Here is a 17,714-nt window from a genome sequence, read left to right as displayed (position 1 = left end):
AACACGAGACTCCAGCCGGAAGGCATTCATGGCGACTTCATCATTCACCGGAGAATTGACAGGATCAAGGTTCGGCTCCAACTGGCTAGTCTCATCTTCAAAGTTCCGACAGAATTCTGCAAAGACAAAACACCGAGTCAAGGCAATGGTCCAATGGAAGCATCACAGTTGAAAATGTTGGTCGAGTGAAAAGTTTACCTTCGAGCATAAGGAACAGTTTCTTAGCAAGACCACCCAGGAAGCTTTCAAGGTCATTCTTCTTCCCGGTCAATTGGTTGATCTTCTCAGTCAGGGTAGTCTTGTTAGCTTTCAGTCGGTCAACATCCTTGGAAGCAATCGCCAGAGCAGTTTTCAGATTGTGATTTTCCTGTTCAAGCTTGGTGACTGAAGCTAACTTCTCGTCAGCAAGCTTGGTCTTCTCGGCAAGCTCAAGGTCCTTCTTCTTCTGGGCATCCCGCACTTTGTCTGTAAGTTACAGCAAAGTCAGATCTTGAAATAAATGGAAGGATAAAGGAGTCGTCGAGGTCTCACCGAACATACCTTTGGTCTCCTCCTTCGCCTTCGTCAGATTCTCCTGCACCAGCTTCAAATCCAACTCGAGCTGAATGTGCTTCTGCTCCAGTTCCGTATAGCGAGCCGCAAGGTCACAGGATTTCTACGAAGAACCAATCAACAAAATATCAAAGATGGTTCACTTCCGAGTGGATAGAGAAAGATCATACGTTTCTAGACTACAGTCGAATGCAAGCATTCAACTGTAGTCTCGGGGACTACACCCAGTGGGTGCACTCAGCCAAGGTTGTCAGAATCGCGATTTTGAATCGGATCGGAGCTTCAATCGTAGGATCGCAAATCGTAGAGTCTTCACTATCAGGATCTTAGAAACGTAGATTCTAAGAACTAAAATCGTAGAATCAGAGGGGTTAGTTTGGATCGTAAAGTCGTAGAATCGGATGATAGAATTGCGATTCTGACAACCTTGCACTCAGCGTGCCCCCACTAGTTCTGTTCAAGACAGAGTCGACCAGTCGACCCAAAAAAAAAGAGAGATGTGGACTTCAGACTGTAGTCGACTGCAAGCAGTCGACCACGGTCTCGGGGACTACACCCAGTGGGTGCACTCAGCGTGCCCCCACTAGTTCTATCCAAGACAGAGTCGACCAGTCGACCAAATCAAATGATGAACAACCTTTACTTCTAAAGCCTAAGGTCGACTGCCAGCAGTCGACCTTAGCCTTGGGGACTACACCCAGCGGGTGCACTCAGCGTGCCCCCGCTAACATAGAATTTTCTATCAACACTCCCAGCGGGTGATTGCTATGGATCTCAGAAATCAGAAAGAAAAAATCTTGATAGCATATCCTAACAGAATAGGCGGTGGTCGACTGACCTGCACATTGCTTTGAAGGGCAGAGCTGGCGTCGTAAGCTGCTTGGCTTGCATCCCGGATGGTCTTCACCTGTTCCATCATGATCCCCGCTTGACGTATCGCCTCCTTAGCAGCACTGGCTTGGTCCTCTGGGACATGATGTGTTGTGAAGAGCGAAGGCTGTGCAGCACTCGACGAAGTGGGACGAGCGCTCGTCAACGGCACCGCGAAAGACACGGTGTGTCGAGTGAGGTTCTCCCCTTCCGTGGCCACAGCTTCGGGCGCCGTCGTACTCTGGGTTGCCTTACCAGTAGACGTCTTGCTGCTCATCCTGTGCCTCAGTGGTTCTTCATCCTCATCATCATCTTCGGGAAGGGTGATAATGTCATGGGGTGGAGCTTCGGAAAAAGAATCAAAGTCAGAAATCTTGAGTCAGTCGACTAAGGACAGAATTGAGAGTATAGTACCAGGATTCGAGGTTGCTGCGTCCTCCATCTCATGGTCGTCAGCCTTGCCTGAGGTCTCAGAAGTTGCAGCACTGAAGTCCCAAAGAATCAGTCGACCAACTCAAATATCAACCAGAGATAAAGCCTTATGCAAAACAAGAGAACTCAAGTAACGTGCTTACCCGGATATGGTGGGGATGGACACTTTCATCTTCGGCAAGAGCTTGGGGGGTTTCGGCAGAGCCACCCTCGACTGCTTCGGAGCCCTGTCACTCGGCACCGGAGAAGCGGTCCGAGGGCGTTTGGTCGACTGCGATGCAGTCGCCACCCCCTTACCGCGTTCAGTTGCGGGGTCATGGACAAGCTTTGACCGCCTTTCCGAGCGCGGCGGTGCAACCTCCTCCTCCTCTTCCTCCTCTTCGTCCTCGTCATCATCGTCGTCGTCGTCACCTTCAGCAGCGTCTGAATCCCACTCCTCCTGGCTCTCGCCCCTGCTGGCTTCTTCCTCCTCAGTCGGAGCCTGAGCTCCATTGGGCATCGAATATAGGTCGGTGAGGGCCTAAAAGACGTCAAAACAGAGATCAATCGACCAAGTCACAGAATATACAGAAACTCACTCGACGGATGTACAATGGAAGGCAGAGCAAGTATACCTTGTCTGGATTGGTGTGATGGTCGAGTGGAGGAACCCTCCTGGATCCACGGGGATTATCCTTATTCCCAGTGACCGCGGCCATCCATCTTTCCACGGTGGCGTCGTCGACTGCTTCTGGGTGGACTCGGGTATCGTCTTCAGTCCCGCAGTACAGCCACATGCCATGGCTTCGGAACTGAAGAGGTTGGATCCGCCGCCGAAGGAAAACCTCCAGAAGGTCCATGCCAGTCACGCCGTCCCGGACCACTGCACCACTCGGTCCATCAACATTTTCACATCGGCCCTTTCCTCCGGAACCACCTTGAGAGAGGAGGGCTTGTTCACTCGACTCATGGTGAATGGGGGAAGCCCACTCGACTGTCCCGGCGTCAGCTCGTCCCGGCAGTAGAACCAAGTCGACTGCCAGCCTCTGACCGACTCGGGAAACGTCATAGCGGGGAAGGTGCTCTTGTTCCTCACTTGAATCCCCAGACCCCCGCACATTTGGACAACCTGGGTCTTCTCGTCGCCTGGACTCGCCTTCTTCACGGTCTGAGAACGGCACGTGAAGATGTGCTTGAACAAGCCCCAGTGTGGTCGACAGCCCAGGAAACTCTCGCACATGGATACGAATGCAGCAAGGTACGCAATAGAGTTCGGAGTAAAGTGGTGGAGTTGGGCTCCGAAGAAGTTCAAAAAACCACGAAAGAAGATGCTCGGTGGCAAAGAAAACCCTCGATCAATATGAGTCGCCAGGAGCACGCACTCACCCTCTTCTGGCTGAGGTTGCCACTCTTTCCCTGGGAGTCTCGCTGCGCCATGGGTGATCAGCCCGTCGTCGGCCATGTCGAGGAGATCCTTCTCCGTGATGGTCGACTGGATCCAATCTCCCTGGACCCAGCCCTTCGGCAAGCGGGATCTCGACGAAGACCCACTGCGGCTGGTGGACCTCCCCTTCGCCTTCTCCGCCGCCGATGCCTTCTCCGTCGCCGACGCCTTCTTTGCGCGCTCCAACGCCGCCGTCTTCTCCTTGACCATGGCTGCCGGCGAGGTGCGCAAGGGAGAGCTTTGCGGGAGCGAGAGCAAGCGCACTGGGCGGAGACGAGGAGAACAGAGGAGAAAGAATGGAGCACTATTCAGAAAACCCTCGCCGGTTGCATTTATATACCATCCCTTCCGAGTGGATGACATGTGGACCCAGGCAACCTGATCATATCCCGAAACAGTTGCTTTGACACGATACGTGGCGGAAAAGACGGCGCGGAGATCGAGGCGTTCATGTCCCGTCCCGTCCGAGCGCCACGGTCTGTTCCGCTTCGCGCGCCCCCCCAAATTCCGTATCCCGTGGAATCCGCGGACGGCAGATCGATCTGTCAGACGCGAGATTTCCTGCGGTCCGTCGCTCGGGAACCAGCAAAGTCTAAAAGATCACTCGACGAAAGACAAGAATGGATCGAGTCGACTGAAGAAAAGTTGTTCGTTATCGACAAAGAAGATCTTGATCCAGAACGACGCATAAGCCAGTATGCAAAAGCCAATCGGAAACAGCATCAACTCTTTCCTCATTCAAGCCTCAATCCATTCGGGGGCTAATGATGGATTCATATACCTAGGGTAGGGTCATATGTCTGACATGAATGCCCTACCCTAGGACAGCCTTAGAAGAGATCACCTTCCAGTCAACCATCGAAGAACCCACTCGACTAGAAGAAGGACTCGACCATGGAGATACACTCGACCATGGAGATACACTCGACCATAGAGATACACTCGACCATGGAGATACACTCGACCACCAAAAGGTCAGAAGGCACTCTGTACTGCAACGGCCTGTAATTGAATAGACTTAATGATAGTTAAGGCATTTTATGTAGGGCGTTACCAGTAACGCCCCAGACTTAATACACTTTAAACCCTTCATTACGTGGGCTGGCAGGGGTCCAGGCGTACTCTATATAAGCCACCCCCCTCCACAGGCAGAAGGGTTCGCACTCCTGTAACACCTATACACATAATCCACTCGACCGCCTCAGGGCTCCGAGACGTAGGGCTTTTACTTCCTCCGAGAAGGGCCTGAACTCGTACATCGCTTGTGTTTACAACTTCTCTATAGCTAGGACCTTGCCTCTCCATACCTACCCCCACTCTACTGTCAGACTTAGAACCACGACAGCCGGCCCCCACCTTCTCCCAATCCCCTCACCTTCTCTCCGTGGCCGGTGGATTCGCCCCTCGCGGGATCGATTCCTCCGAGCCGACGGGGTCTTCAGGGCCGGACGGGAGCGGCGCGTCCCCCATCGGCGCGTTGGTGAGCGCGGCGGCGGCCGTGGCTGAGCTCGAGCCCGTAGCTCAGATCCTTCAGGGCCGGACGGGAGCGGCGCGTCCCCCATCGGCACGTTGCTGAGCGCGGCGGTGGCCGTGGCCGAGCTCGAGCCCGTAGCTCAGATCCTTCAGGGCCGGACGAGAGCGGCGCGTCCCCCATCGGTGCGTTGGTGAGCGCGGCGGCGGCCGTGGCCGAGCTCGAGCCCGTAGCTCAGATCCTTCAGGCCCGGACGGGAGCGGCGCGTCCCCCATCGGCGCGTTGGTGAGCGCGGCGGCGGCCGTGGCCGAGCTCGAGCCCGCAGCTCAGATCCGCAGGATCCCGTCAAGAGCCTCGGTATGCATCCTTCCTTACCTTTTCTTCTTCTTCTTCTTTCTCTGGTTTTCATCTTCCTCTGATGCGTGACTGTGTGCAGGCCCATCCCATGGAGAAGATGTTGCGGCTCTTCTAGCTCCCCTCCCGTGCGCAGGTCAGGTGTAGGTGGTAAGCCACCGCTTCCTCTCCCCTCTCCTCTGTCCTGCTCTCTCTCTCTAACGCTCGATTCGTCTCTGTAGGTTGTGGGTACAACCGTAACCAGCAAATCAGCCCCATCTGCAGCAAATCAGCCTGAGGAGGTGGAGGAGCAGGCACCCAGAACCAACATGGTGAATTTCCTCTCCACCAATCTACCACCACATCTGAACATCATCTACACTTTGTACCTTGTGTTGGTTTAGTTTGCACCTTCCTATTGGATGGCATGACGTTTGGGTTCATCATCCGTGAAGAAAACCATAGCAAACTCTGTGCGCGCGCATCATGTTATGGTTTAGTTTTGGATGACTCAAACTGGAGCAAATTGTGTGTGTATGTATCCATTGTATGCACACATCAAATTGTGTGTGTATGTATCCATTGTATGCACACATCATGTGTTTTTTTAACTAGACAAGAGGGCTGCCTCTGCACTGCACTCTTGCACTCAGATAGATTGATCTAAAAAAGTTTTTTGCTTCTGAATTGATCGTTTTAATTTGTTTGCTGCTCAAGTGTAACAACTGAGACATTATCCTTCAGTCTGTTCCTCATGAGTTATGATTCATTTGATGGTGGCTGCTCTATAATATTAGGGTACGTAGTATACAATCATTAATTTAAATCAATTGATCTGTTGACTGTAAGGCTTTCATACAGTTGACTGAGATGCATGCTCTAGAATATTTCCACACTCATGCCTTGTCACCAGTCAGTAGAATAAGAGGGCAAGTGAATTAGCTAGAGAATAATTGTGCCAAAATATGCATCTTTATTATTATTACTTTGACTGGAAAACTATAGGGAAGGCCACCCTAGCAATACAATTTATCAAGGAAAAGATAAATACAACAGCGATAAGGGGATTTGTACTAGATAGATAATTTGTGTGCTTATCCCATTAACTTGAGTGTGTTATTACAGGTTGCAGGAATAGCTTTATATTAGGAGCAGCTTCTCCACCACCACTCAGCGGTAGAGGAGGTGTGCTTCTTCCCCAACACAACATAGCGGCAGCCACGGTATCCTCGGCCCTCTCCCTCTATCTACCCTCTTTTGTTCCTTACCGAAAAATCATTTTTTTACCTTGTATAATACTTGTGATTTGGACCGATTTGTGTTTTGGGGGGCATCAATTTGGTGCTTCCCCCGTCCATGTGCTGCAGAGAAAAGGAGAAGAAGGGGATGGATGAGCAAGGAGCAGAAGGACCTGAAGAAGAAGGGCAAGGGAGGTGGGGCGATATGCATGTCCAGGGAGGTCCGTCCCCCTCTCCTCCTCTTACTTTCCTTGTACTGCAGCAGCCCTTAATCATCTTTGATTTGTTTTATTCAGTTGTGTTACTTGTTCTCTCCTAAGAAAAACTAGAAACCTGAAGAAAATTATATTGAAAGTAGTTGAACTTCCAGATTGTACATGTTTTTATTTCTTTTCTCACTGTAAATTAGCGAAACAAAAACTGAGATTTTTTATTAGGAGTCCTCATTATGTGTCTCTTATTATATTATATATGTAAAGGCAAGAATCAAACAATTTTATTTATGTGCCTATGTTTGTAGATTGGTAAATCATACTTCAGTTGTTTTGACCTGCAACAATAGTTCTATGATTTGAGCTTATAGTTTATTGTCAACTACTTTACTGATGACACTTTTTATTTATATTGTGAGCTGCTGGTGTTGCTTCCTGTTGGACATAGCTCGTTGTCCAGTCCCCACCTTCGATTTGTGACACAGATTGGTTTATTATGATGTTGCATTGAACAAGGAATGGGTGATGCTATCCCACTAGGATTGTGTCATCACCACATACATAATTAGTCCCAGGAAAAATATAAAGCATACCAAGGTATTATTAGGATCCCTCCTCGAGCTCTCCAAGGTCGTTTCCTCCTGCCGCGGAAAACCCCGCGCTTCCCTCTAGCGCTCCCCGTCGAGGAAATTTCGCGTTTGTAGCTATCTGGCGGATGTTTAAGGGTCGGATTTGTGGTGGCGAATTGGAGGATTTGTATATGTCTTTTGGTGTCTGTTAAAGCTGCGACCTTGGTTATGCAATGCAGTATCTAGGCAAAAGTAGATTGGGGACCATGATGATCTATCTGATGTCAGCTGCAGGGCAGATGTGTTATGGGTAAATCGGTTCACGTGGTGATCTAGGTTCTAGGGTATAGATCAGTGCATGCCCGTCTTTCTCTGTTAGCGTTGATCCGTGGTTGGTATGGAAATGTTGCTCTCCAATCTCCCGAGGGCGATTCCATGACTAGCTTGTGGTCGTGGGTAATTTAGTGCAACTTTTCCTGCTCATATCTGGAGTATGATGTGAATTGGGTGATTTTGTGCAGTCCTTTAGCTTGCTGTAGACTTGTAGATATATGTAGCTAAAGTAAGTAGGGTTTGGTATGTGATTTTTGTAGCTTTTATTATGATACATCCTTTAAACATTTGCTTTGCCATACTTATTATTAGTACCCGTAGCGGGAACGGTTGCCAAGCTCTGTTGGACACACTCGGATGTCGATTTGGATGTTTGCATCAGATATCTATATTTATTTTAGTTCTGCTTGCTCTTACTAAAATAGAAAATATAGTTGTGCCCATTTCCATTATAGTACCCCCGAATAAAATGGTAAATACTACAGTTATCATATACAATCTTTCAGGAGTGAATGCCACAAGCGCATTTTTGTTAATATCCCCTGCTTCCTCGTGTATTTGTTTCTTGGTAAAAGTGAACTTACAATGAATATTTTTGTGCTGGAGCAGGCTGAAGGTCTGTATTTGGCTGTGCACATTTAATTATTGTATCTGGTGAAGATACCCTGTTCAAGGACAGGGAGGGTGTGTAAACTTTGTGAAATCTTGTCCTATTGATGACTTTGCAAACTTATCAGGAGGCGGTGTTAAGAAATCTAAACATTTTATGAATATATAGGAAAACATTTATAGGTTAGAAACAGTATGTTCTACTTCTGCAGATTATCTAGATAAGTGATGAAGTTTAGTTAGTATATTTTTTTTGTCACTTCTTTATCTACCAAAAGTGCGAACCCATGGTATGAGCCACTAATGCAAGCATCATCATTCTTCTCTTAGTGAAACATCAACTTTCCAAGGACAATATCCCAAACTGGACAGTTGATACATGGAACTATTTTACTTTAACGTTTAAGGTTTGGCTGCAAATCTGGGATGCAGGAGGTGAAAATTCATTGTCTAATACGTTTCTCAGTTTTCCTCTTTCAGAAGCGAGATATTTTTCAAGATCTTGCTCCACTGTTGTGGCACTCCTTTGGCACCGTTGCTGCACTGCTCCAGGTAGGTTACAATTATTGCATGGTTCTAAATTCAGTTGCAATGGCAAGAGTAAATATGTACTTCTGCAGTTATGGTTATTTAAGTTAGGGTGGTCATGCATGTGTATTGTTTCTTTCAATATGAAATTTGTTGATGGTTCTGCGCATTTTCCTTATTCAGTCTGTCTTGCTATTTTGAAATGTATGCAGGAGATTGTGTCAATCTACCCTTCACTTTCACCTCCTACTTTGTCGCCAGTTGCATGAAACCGTGTCTGCAATGCACTTGCACTTCTTCAGGTATGCTTTTACATGAGAAAGAAAGGAAACCCTCACTCCTGGTGGGCCTTGTGGTGGATTGAGAATACTGCTGCTTTCATATCATGCTTGCTTGCCATCTGCCCCTCAATTTCATTTTACTTCTTTTTTTATTTGCAGTGTGTTGCTTCACACCCTGAGACCAGGATCCCGTTCTTGAATGGTACTGAGCGCTACTGTTTCTATGCCAAGTCTTAAATATTTCCATTGTTTATAATTAAAAAAGCTTTCCTCATTTTGGTGACTTTACAGAACAAGTAAATCTTAACTACAGTGGTTAATAATTAAGTCTTCTTCCTTTTCCTTTGCAGCTCACATCCCACTGTACCTGTACCCGTTCCTTAATAGTACTAGCAAGACCAGACCTTTTGAGTACTTGAGGCTTACCAGCTTGGGTGTTATTGGTGCTCTTGTGAAGGTAATTTAAAACTAGATACTTATGCAAACTAGGAACGGATGGTCCATGTAGATTTTTCTTTAAATGGTGAGAGGGTTGAGTCCGAGGGGAAAACAGTCATGGGGATTGGTTGTATTCTTTTTTTTTGTAGACTATCTTTTTCTTTTGGTATTCTCATTCCAGTAATCCAGTCATTTTAATCAAATGGACTGGTTGGGATTGGATCCCAGGAATCCCAACCGGAACTGTTATTTTTTAACCAAATAAGCTAATGATTTGTTAGAAATTATATTGTTTCTTCTTTTCGATATCCGATTCGCATACCATAAGAGTATTTTTTTTGCTTTGTTTTTGATATATGCAGGTTGATTATTCTGAAGTTATTGGGATTTTGCTTCAAACTGAAATAATCCTTCTGTGTCTGCGTACTATGGAGATGGGCAGTGAACTTTCCAAAACAGTATGAACTCAACCCCTTCTATAAATCTAAGTCTATATGCTTTGTAGCCTTTGAAAATGCATCAGCAATGGTTAATTATAATCTTATGTGAAATCTGCATGGTGCAACACTGAAATCATGCTGCAACCTAATTTGGTTATGGTATGAATTGCTGTGATTATCTGTGGTAGCTGCCTTCTGTAGGTTGTTTTCTTCATCCTTTTCATCTTATCTTACTGGAATACTTTATCTTTTATCAATTATATAAATTTGTATTATTTAAATTACCCTGTTGGTAGCTAATAAATAACGATGTGGATGACATGAAGAAACTCAAAACTGGTTGTCGAGCCATGATGTACTTAAAGCTTCCATAGATAGCTTTTTACTAGATTGTTGGGACCTCTTTACTGGCTGGCCCGCATCGGTTTAAGCAAGGGACAGAGGAAGAGGGGGAGAGGCGGCATCATGCAGCAAGGGAGACAGGACGAGGGAGAGATGCGGCATGAGGAACTGTGCACCATACGAAAGCTTTAGTAGGAGAATAGGAAGATGGGCATGTGATTTAATGGGCTAGGCCAGCCCATCTAGCTTATTACTTCACGTTACAGTACAAACGCATAATTGCGCCTACTTTCGTCTAATCACGCCTAAGCTATAAAAGCGAAGTAGGTGGCCAAATGCATAATTAACGCCTAGCGCCTTTTTGAACTTTGATTCACATTACCTTTGAATTTAAACGTTTGAGTACTCCAAACATGTTTGTATCAACAAATGTTTGATACAGTATGTAGTGCTATCATCTCATGGTTTCTTTTTACTGCCATCAATGTATTTTGAGTACGTCAACTAAATTTTAATTCAGTTCACAATGCACACAATTTTGGTGACTCTTGCGTGCTCAAGCTTTGCGTCGTTCCGACGTGTGCATTCATGTTGGTTCGTGCGGTGGAGGCGTTTTGGCGGTGGACCACGGCCTTGCGGTTCCTGGAGCCTGGGGAGGCCGTGCGAGGAAACTAGGGCGGCAAGGTGCCGCCCCTTGCTGCTGCTCCCCCACGCTAGGAGCTCTCCTGGAGCTCCCCCATGCCTTGAGCTCGCTAGGAGGAGCAGAGGCCTACGCGCTCCCTGTGGCAATGCCTGGGGCGGTCTGCAAGGAGGAGCAGAGGCTTGGATCTGCGGGGAGGAGCAGAGGCCTGGAGCCGGCGGCGAGCTGTGGAGGTGACGACGCGAGGGAGGGGATCAGGAGGGAAAGGGAGGAGCGGATAGCCAACTTTTGAATTGTATAAGGATGTAACTGAAAATTGTGTTTAGTTCAAAATTTATGTCCCTTGCGACATATATTTCGGGACGGAGGGAGTACTATTGACATAGATACACTTTATTGATCATGGATTTTTTATATCATATTATCAAGTGAAAATGATCTATGTATGCACTTCTTATGGTCATGTGACTCATGTACAGTTCAGAGCCATTGATATTCATCAAACACATAATTTAAATAGAGCTTGTGAAAAAAATTGCCCATAGAAATAATGACTTTGGATTGGTAGTGTCAAAAGGATGCAGAACATGTAACATTTCTTCTCATATTCATGAGACTTTCACTCTGTTGTTGCTTTAGTCATGTTTAATTTCATTACATATGTGTGCATGTATCAGTTTTCATATTTAAAGTGATATATTTGAGAATTATGAGAACTTTTGCCAAATTTGATGGGCACAAAATAGAGGCATCTGGAAGCAGGACAAACGCAGCTGATATTTTGTTGGTCATTTTTGGCGTCGCATCTCAAATGGAATGGAACTCATGGAGGCAATTGAACCAAGCTATCTGTTGTATGCCTAATTATGGTTTTGTAGTTTTATCGGCTCCATTGCCACTGTTGGCTTTTGCTCTCTTATGTTCCTTCTCATATTATTGAACTTAATGTTGGTTAATTAGCTTTTGTAATCATATGACAATGCTGAATTGGATGTTGCCTTGCTTCTGGGAAGGGTTAGTTTTTATGATCTCATGACCATGTTGAACTCGATGATGTTACTCTTCTGGTACAGAGTGCATGTTTCTTCTTACCCCCGAACACGATAATGGTTGTCCTATTACATATGTTGAACTCTCCTTCATACAAATGCATTATGCCATTTGATCTTCGACCGCCTGACCATATCGTTGGGACCGGCACCCTCGCGCCAAGGCGCGTTGCCGATCCTGTATATGAGCATTGCATCCTTCAAATGTGTTGTAATATTGTTCTCATGGCTATGGAGACGTGTTATACTACAGTTTTGGTATCAATCGATGGTGTCTTGCTCTTATTACATGTGAATGTTTCTTTCTTCTTTTATTTTGTAATCCTGATTGAATACGTATGCTAAGCCTGGCTTTCTACTAACTTGACTATTACTTGCTTGGCCACATCATTGCGACCGGCACCCTCGCGCCGAGGCGCGATCCCGATCTAGTTGGCTGTGGTACAGATCGAAAATGCTGGAGCAGTCGGCGATCTCGATCGAAAAAGCGATCTGATAAATCGCGTGAGCGGCGGCGGACGCGACGCAAGCCTAATCACTGTGGAACTCGATCTCGTACCTGAAACTTAGCTCTGTATAAAACGAGAATAAACGAGACACGAAAAATACAGATATTTTTAGCGCACTAATCTGCGGGGACGCGCCGGTCCTATCGTTTGGCCGGTTGCGTCGGAGCCGTTGGATCTAAACCGCGTAGTCTGTTGGATAAAAAAACGGGTTCGCCCTGCATCTTCTTCTTCCTCTGGCTAGGGCCGCATCTGTCGCTCGGGTGCGCGACGCGCCTCCCCTCCCTTCCCTTCCGGTTGCCGACTTGCCGTCCTCATCGCCGGTCACCATCCACGCCGGCCGTCCTTGTTGCTGGTCCAACCTCCGCCGTCGTCGTCGTTGCCGGTCCCCACCCTCGCCGGACATCCTCATCGTGGCCTTGACTCATGCAACTGTTGCATCTACGGTTTCATCTCCCAGCGGCGACTGAGTGTAGCTCCGGTTGTAGCTCTACTGCACCCCCGTTCGCCATGGCCGCACCCAACCATCCCTTTCTCCTTCGTCATCCACGTGCAAATCTACAAACTGACGAGGATTGGTGTTGCAACAACCGCTGGCCTTTGCTACGACCGGCGATGGGAATTGCTGCAACCGTTCATGTCGATAGCGACAAAAAATGATAATTTTGCTTCAACAGTCGTTCATTTTTGCTACGACTGGTGATGGGAATTGCTACAACCATTCATGTCGATATTGCGACTTGCGACGTCGGCTGAAGCTTTTTTTTGTCCATGGCCATTGAAGCTTTATTTAAGGGTTGAAGCTTTCCCACACAACAATTGAAGCTTTTTCACACACCGATTGAAGCTTTTCACCTCCGCTCATAGATTTATTTGCGGTTGAAGCTTTTTATCCACGATGTTTGCTACACATGACAATGAGGAAAGCTACAAGCAGTGGCAGTTTTTGCTACAACCATGAAGACGACGAAGTGTGGCTAGCGACAACGGGTTGCGAATTTGCTGCAACCGGTAGTGGGAAAAGCTACCACCGGTGACCGAATTTGCTGCAACTAGTGTGCGATGGTGCGACGATCGGCGACATGGGTGACCATGGTGACTAGGATTTGCTACCACGGCAGCGGCCGTGTGCTACGAGCGGTGCAGCAACGGGGAGCTGCAACGAACGCCCAACTCCGGCTAGCCGGCGCGGGGGAGATCACAGCGACGGAGAAGGGGATCGAGAGGAAGAAGACGAGCAGTTGGGGTGGAGAAAGGAGATCGGGAGGAAGAAGATAGAAAAAAGGGTGGGCCCGGAGCAGCGGCAGACATCTAATTGGGTTGCATCACATGGCTCGCGCTCGACCGGTCGAAGTTTCGGCCGACGCCCGGGCGTGAAGTGTTTTCCATATTTTTAGTGGAAACCCTTGTGGGAGAAACCACGGACACATGAAGGCACAATCACTATGATGGAGCAATATTATAAGCACAGTACGACATACCATCTTTAGGTGCGAGTACATGAGGTATATATGAGGGCAATACATAAGGATTTTTGTAGAACAAGTAAACGAGTTGTACTAGTACGCGTCAACGTCAACGCAACGCCCACACATGTTGTATTACGTCTAATCCAACACGATAGAATTTGGATCATAATTTAACATTGCCTACTATTCGTTCACAACTGGAGGCTCTCTAGCCAGTGGTAGCATGGTATCAGTGGCAAGAACAAAGTCGATGTCATGATGTTAAGGTAATTAGAAAGAAGCCCAGTCCCACTATCGTGATACAGATTTCATGGGAGGTATAAATGTGACTAATGGCATCACCGAGTGATGCATCTCTTTTGCTGCTTCAATGTACATTTTCGTTTTGTTAATTTTGGCAATGAATGCCAAATATGAAGTTGCATCAGTTTTGCCTACAGGTATGCACTGAATGGACAATGTCGAGAACAACAGTAATCAACAAAATATATTTCATCAACTTCAAGTACGTTGACTAACCGGTTTATCCCGCTTTTCCTTGGACGTGCCTGAGCTTTGCGTAACAGTCATCGCTCCTTCCTTTTTGTCATAGAAAAGTGCCTACTAAGATGTAATTCAACATATTTGCCACATAGGCCAGCTTCTCAACAGTTGGTTCTTTATCATCATCGTCACAGTTCATCACTTCTTCGGTTTGACCGTCACAAAAAAAGATTTTTGGCGACATTTCCCGTTTCGTCACCAGGGCTTATGTCACTTAACAGAGCAATTTTTTTAGTGGGCCAGTATCGGCAAGGGTGGAATTACAAGTGGCAACATAGATGGTAGGCCATGTGTTGATATAAAGGATGTGGACCTGATGGGGTCTTGAGTCATGATTATTGGGTTAGGGGCATGTGGTGTTTTTTTCTCCCGTTGCAACACACGAGCTCTTTTGCTAGTTGAATTCAAAGATAGAGATCGAATATGTTTAAACTATTTCATATTAATCTTGTATTTGAAGCCTTGACCCCTTATGTTCTCCATATATATGCCCCACATTAGGGTCAAATAGATACAACATAAATATTAGGGTTTCGGTGATTTTCCACTACAGGAAAACAGTTGTTGCGTTGTGTTTCACCATATGCCTAGAGTAATTTTTCGACCACTCGGCTTATAAATATATCAATGTAACAAATCCTAAAGCATAAGGCGAAGGCTGGGCTCTCGGTTTACGGGAAAAGAGTTGTTGCCTTTGGTTGAATGGCTTATACGCTACCATCAGCAAACTACCCTGCCACGTGGATGTGCTCTCCGCACCTCACGTCTCCGTGACGGCGCACGGTATAAGCCGACTGCCCTCTGCTGCACAGTTCTTCATCAAGACTCCATGCTACAGCTGGTACGTACGCATGGTTTGGACACAGTTAAAAACTCCTGTGCTCCACCACAGCATGTGAAAGTGATTTATTGTTATGCTGCATTTTCACGAATCTTGTTGGCTTCTTGTAGTTGCATTACATGGTGAACCTTAATTTTGCAGCGAAGCTGATATATATGAATATATCCCGGCTGGTGGTGTGATTCTTTCTGTAGTTACATAATTCAAGAAGAATGCAAATCAAGATGGCATTGTCGTGATCAACTGCGCACTATCCAAGAGTGTCAGGATCTCACCGTTATTCTTCAGTTTTATCAGGCTTTCGACTCATACTAGCAACAAGCAACGAGCTTAGTAAGGCAATCGGGCGCAACAAGCAACGAGCATAGTAAGGTGATGGGATGGTCCAGAGATGCTATCTGTTTTGAGTTGATCTAGCATCTCATACGTTGATATGTAATTTTGGTGTTTACCTTTGCTCAAGGCTTAAGTGGGATGAATGTAATCATAGACTTAATCTTAAACTCTTCACTCGGGACTTGATTATTAAGAAGTATATAATCTAGCAAAAACCTAGCATGCATGGAAATATATTATGGAGTACTTTTTTGTCTTGATGAAGCTGAACAAATATTTGCACCTTTTTTCGTTGAATAGGCAACTTTTAAGCCGTGGTTATGATTAAAGATGTCGTCTTGGGTAAGGTAATTTATTCTTTCTTTAGCCACCTGGTTTTCAAATGGACACATGTACTACATACTACATTACATAATTATATGATGCAACTATTTATATTGTCATCGCACCTCATGTCATTAGATGGTGGTATTATCCAAAATGGCAACATTTTTTTATCAGCGTGTTATTCAACTCACCAGATCGAGTGCAGTATTCTCACACCACCACCATCATGATGGAATGGCACAATCGCATCTATGAACAGAATTAATGATTGATAATACTGACACTTTCTTAATTTCTTGGGCCTTCACGGTACTTAGTATAACACACTTTCAAATTACTTTATTTAGTCGTATGTTTGTGGTTTTACTTTGTTGTACATTCCCAATTACTTCGCTCAGTCACCTTATAGCAGGATCGTTGAAGGCATCTCTTAAAATAAGCAAAACAGACACTTCACGAAGTTGGTGCTTTAGTCAATATTTCTATTTCATTGAATCACAAATCCCGTTGATAAAATGTGTTTGTATCTTATGCTAATATTCTTTGTTTCAAAGGACTTAAATTCAAAGAGATTTACTGAAATACAGCATGGTGCTACATGAGTTATCTGCTTGAACAAAGTTGGGTGCAAAGACAATGTGGGATTTTTTTTTACATTTATAAGTATTTAGAGGGACTACATGCAAATCTATGCTAATGTACACTTGCATGCTGCTTGATCTGAACAAGATTTACCCAAACTTTGGTTCTGATTAAAAACTAGGAAGTGGCTTGGGATTCACGTCAATTAGTGTTTGGATAGGAGCATATAGAAGTACACGATTAGTAAACACGATGGCAAAATTGCACTTTTTTATTCGCGCATGCTAAAACTTTGGTTCTGATTAGTGAAGCAAGTTATCATGATGTGCATGCGACGGATCAATTTCTGAAGCTGACAGTATAGAAGCATGAGTCCCTTAAACCAATGATCCAAGTGATCTAAAACTTTCCCAGATTATTAGAATATGTATTCTTCAACTTTTGACCAAAACTTCTTATTCTTTTGGATCTTTGAAGTTTCTTTCAAATTCATTAAAACTTTGAAGTTGAACGTTTCAAAGCATAGATCTCTCAAACCAATGGTCCAAGCGATATGGAGCTTTTTGCCGGAATGGGCGTATATATTTATTCTACGATTTCTGGATTTTATTTCAAAATATTACTGAAATTTGATATTTCTATACAAGTTTCGCCGCATCACACCAAGTTTCGTTAGTATTGATTCCTTCAACTCTTCACTGTACGGACTCAAACCTTGGGACCAAATGTTGCAAGGATACATATACTCTTTCACATTTCTATAGTACGTGCCAACTACTACCTAGGCACCTGAATTCTCATTATCCTCTACTTCGCACTACCTGTGAGATATGTTTTTTTTGTCTTCCAAGGCAGAGGTGATCAGGCTCTATAATGGATTTGAAGATTGATTCTTTTTTGTCATTGTGAGACAAATGCAACAACTTCAGCCATTTTTATAGGCTGCCAAGCTCTGCTACTCCCTCAAAAAAAAAAACTTACTCCCCCCTAAAGAAATATAAGAGCGTTTAGTTAACTAAAGTAGTGATCTAAACGCTCTTATATTTCTTTACAGAGGGAGTACAAAAAACACATCTAGCAAGACACCACCAGTCAAAGCCATCTCTTAAGCACACGGTGAGACTAGGAATCTATAGCGTGTAAAGAATTGTCTTGCTAAATAAATCATAATGTCTCGTTAATAGGACGCTATGACGCGCTATAGCACATTAATAGCATTCTTTTGAAGAGGAGGCACTATTTTGTATAGCGCGCTATTTTTTCCTTTATGTACACAATACAATTCAAGTTATATTGTTCACAGGTATATACATAGCATATACAAATTAAAGTTTGTTCATACATCATCAC

At 45.3% G+C, this 17,714-nt stretch overlaps 1 protein-coding gene across 14 annotated transcripts; it reads left to right on the top strand.

The window, feature by feature from the left end:
• The first annotated feature begins 4,600 nt into the window (after positions 1-4,600).
• On the top strand, positions 4,601-11,484 carry LOC123094046 (CCR4-NOT transcription complex subunit 9). 14 transcript variants are annotated; one of them, XM_044516128.1, is made up of 11 exons: positions 4,604-5,105; positions 5,185-5,238; positions 5,324-5,413; positions 6,207-6,304; positions 6,449-6,540; positions 8,523-8,594; positions 8,783-8,913; positions 9,011-9,053; positions 9,202-9,308; positions 9,652-9,747; positions 10,592-11,174. In XM_044516128.1, exons 5-11 carry the CDS (start codon positions 6,468-6,470, stop codon positions 10,946-10,948), a joined length of 879 nt encoding a protein of 292 aa, XP_044372063.1. In that variant the 5' UTR covers positions 4,604-5,105; positions 5,185-5,238; positions 5,324-5,413; positions 6,207-6,304; positions 6,449-6,467; the 3' UTR covers positions 10,949-11,174. The 14 variants fall into 14 exon arrangements, 8 of the variants coding, with proteins under 8 accessions (XP_044372068.1, XP_044372063.1, XP_044372064.1 ...); XM_044516129.1 differs by having other exon boundaries at positions 5,185-5,252; XR_006445711.1 differs by lacking the exon at positions 10,592-11,174 and adding an exon at positions 11,458-11,484 and having other exon boundaries at positions 4,607-5,105; positions 8,783-8,872.
• The last annotated feature ends 6,230 nt before the right edge of the window (positions 11,485-17,714 follow it).

Source organism: Triticum aestivum, chromosome 4B (assembly GCF_018294505.1).
Source record: "Triticum aestivum cultivar Chinese Spring chromosome 4B, IWGSC CS RefSeq v2.1, whole genome shotgun sequence".
NCBI classification, from domain to species: domain Eukaryota; kingdom Viridiplantae; phylum Streptophyta; class Magnoliopsida; order Poales; family Poaceae; genus Triticum; species Triticum aestivum.
The sequence above is the reverse complement of the archived record's forward strand: the minus strand, read 5'-3'. Positions and strand labels throughout refer to the sequence as shown.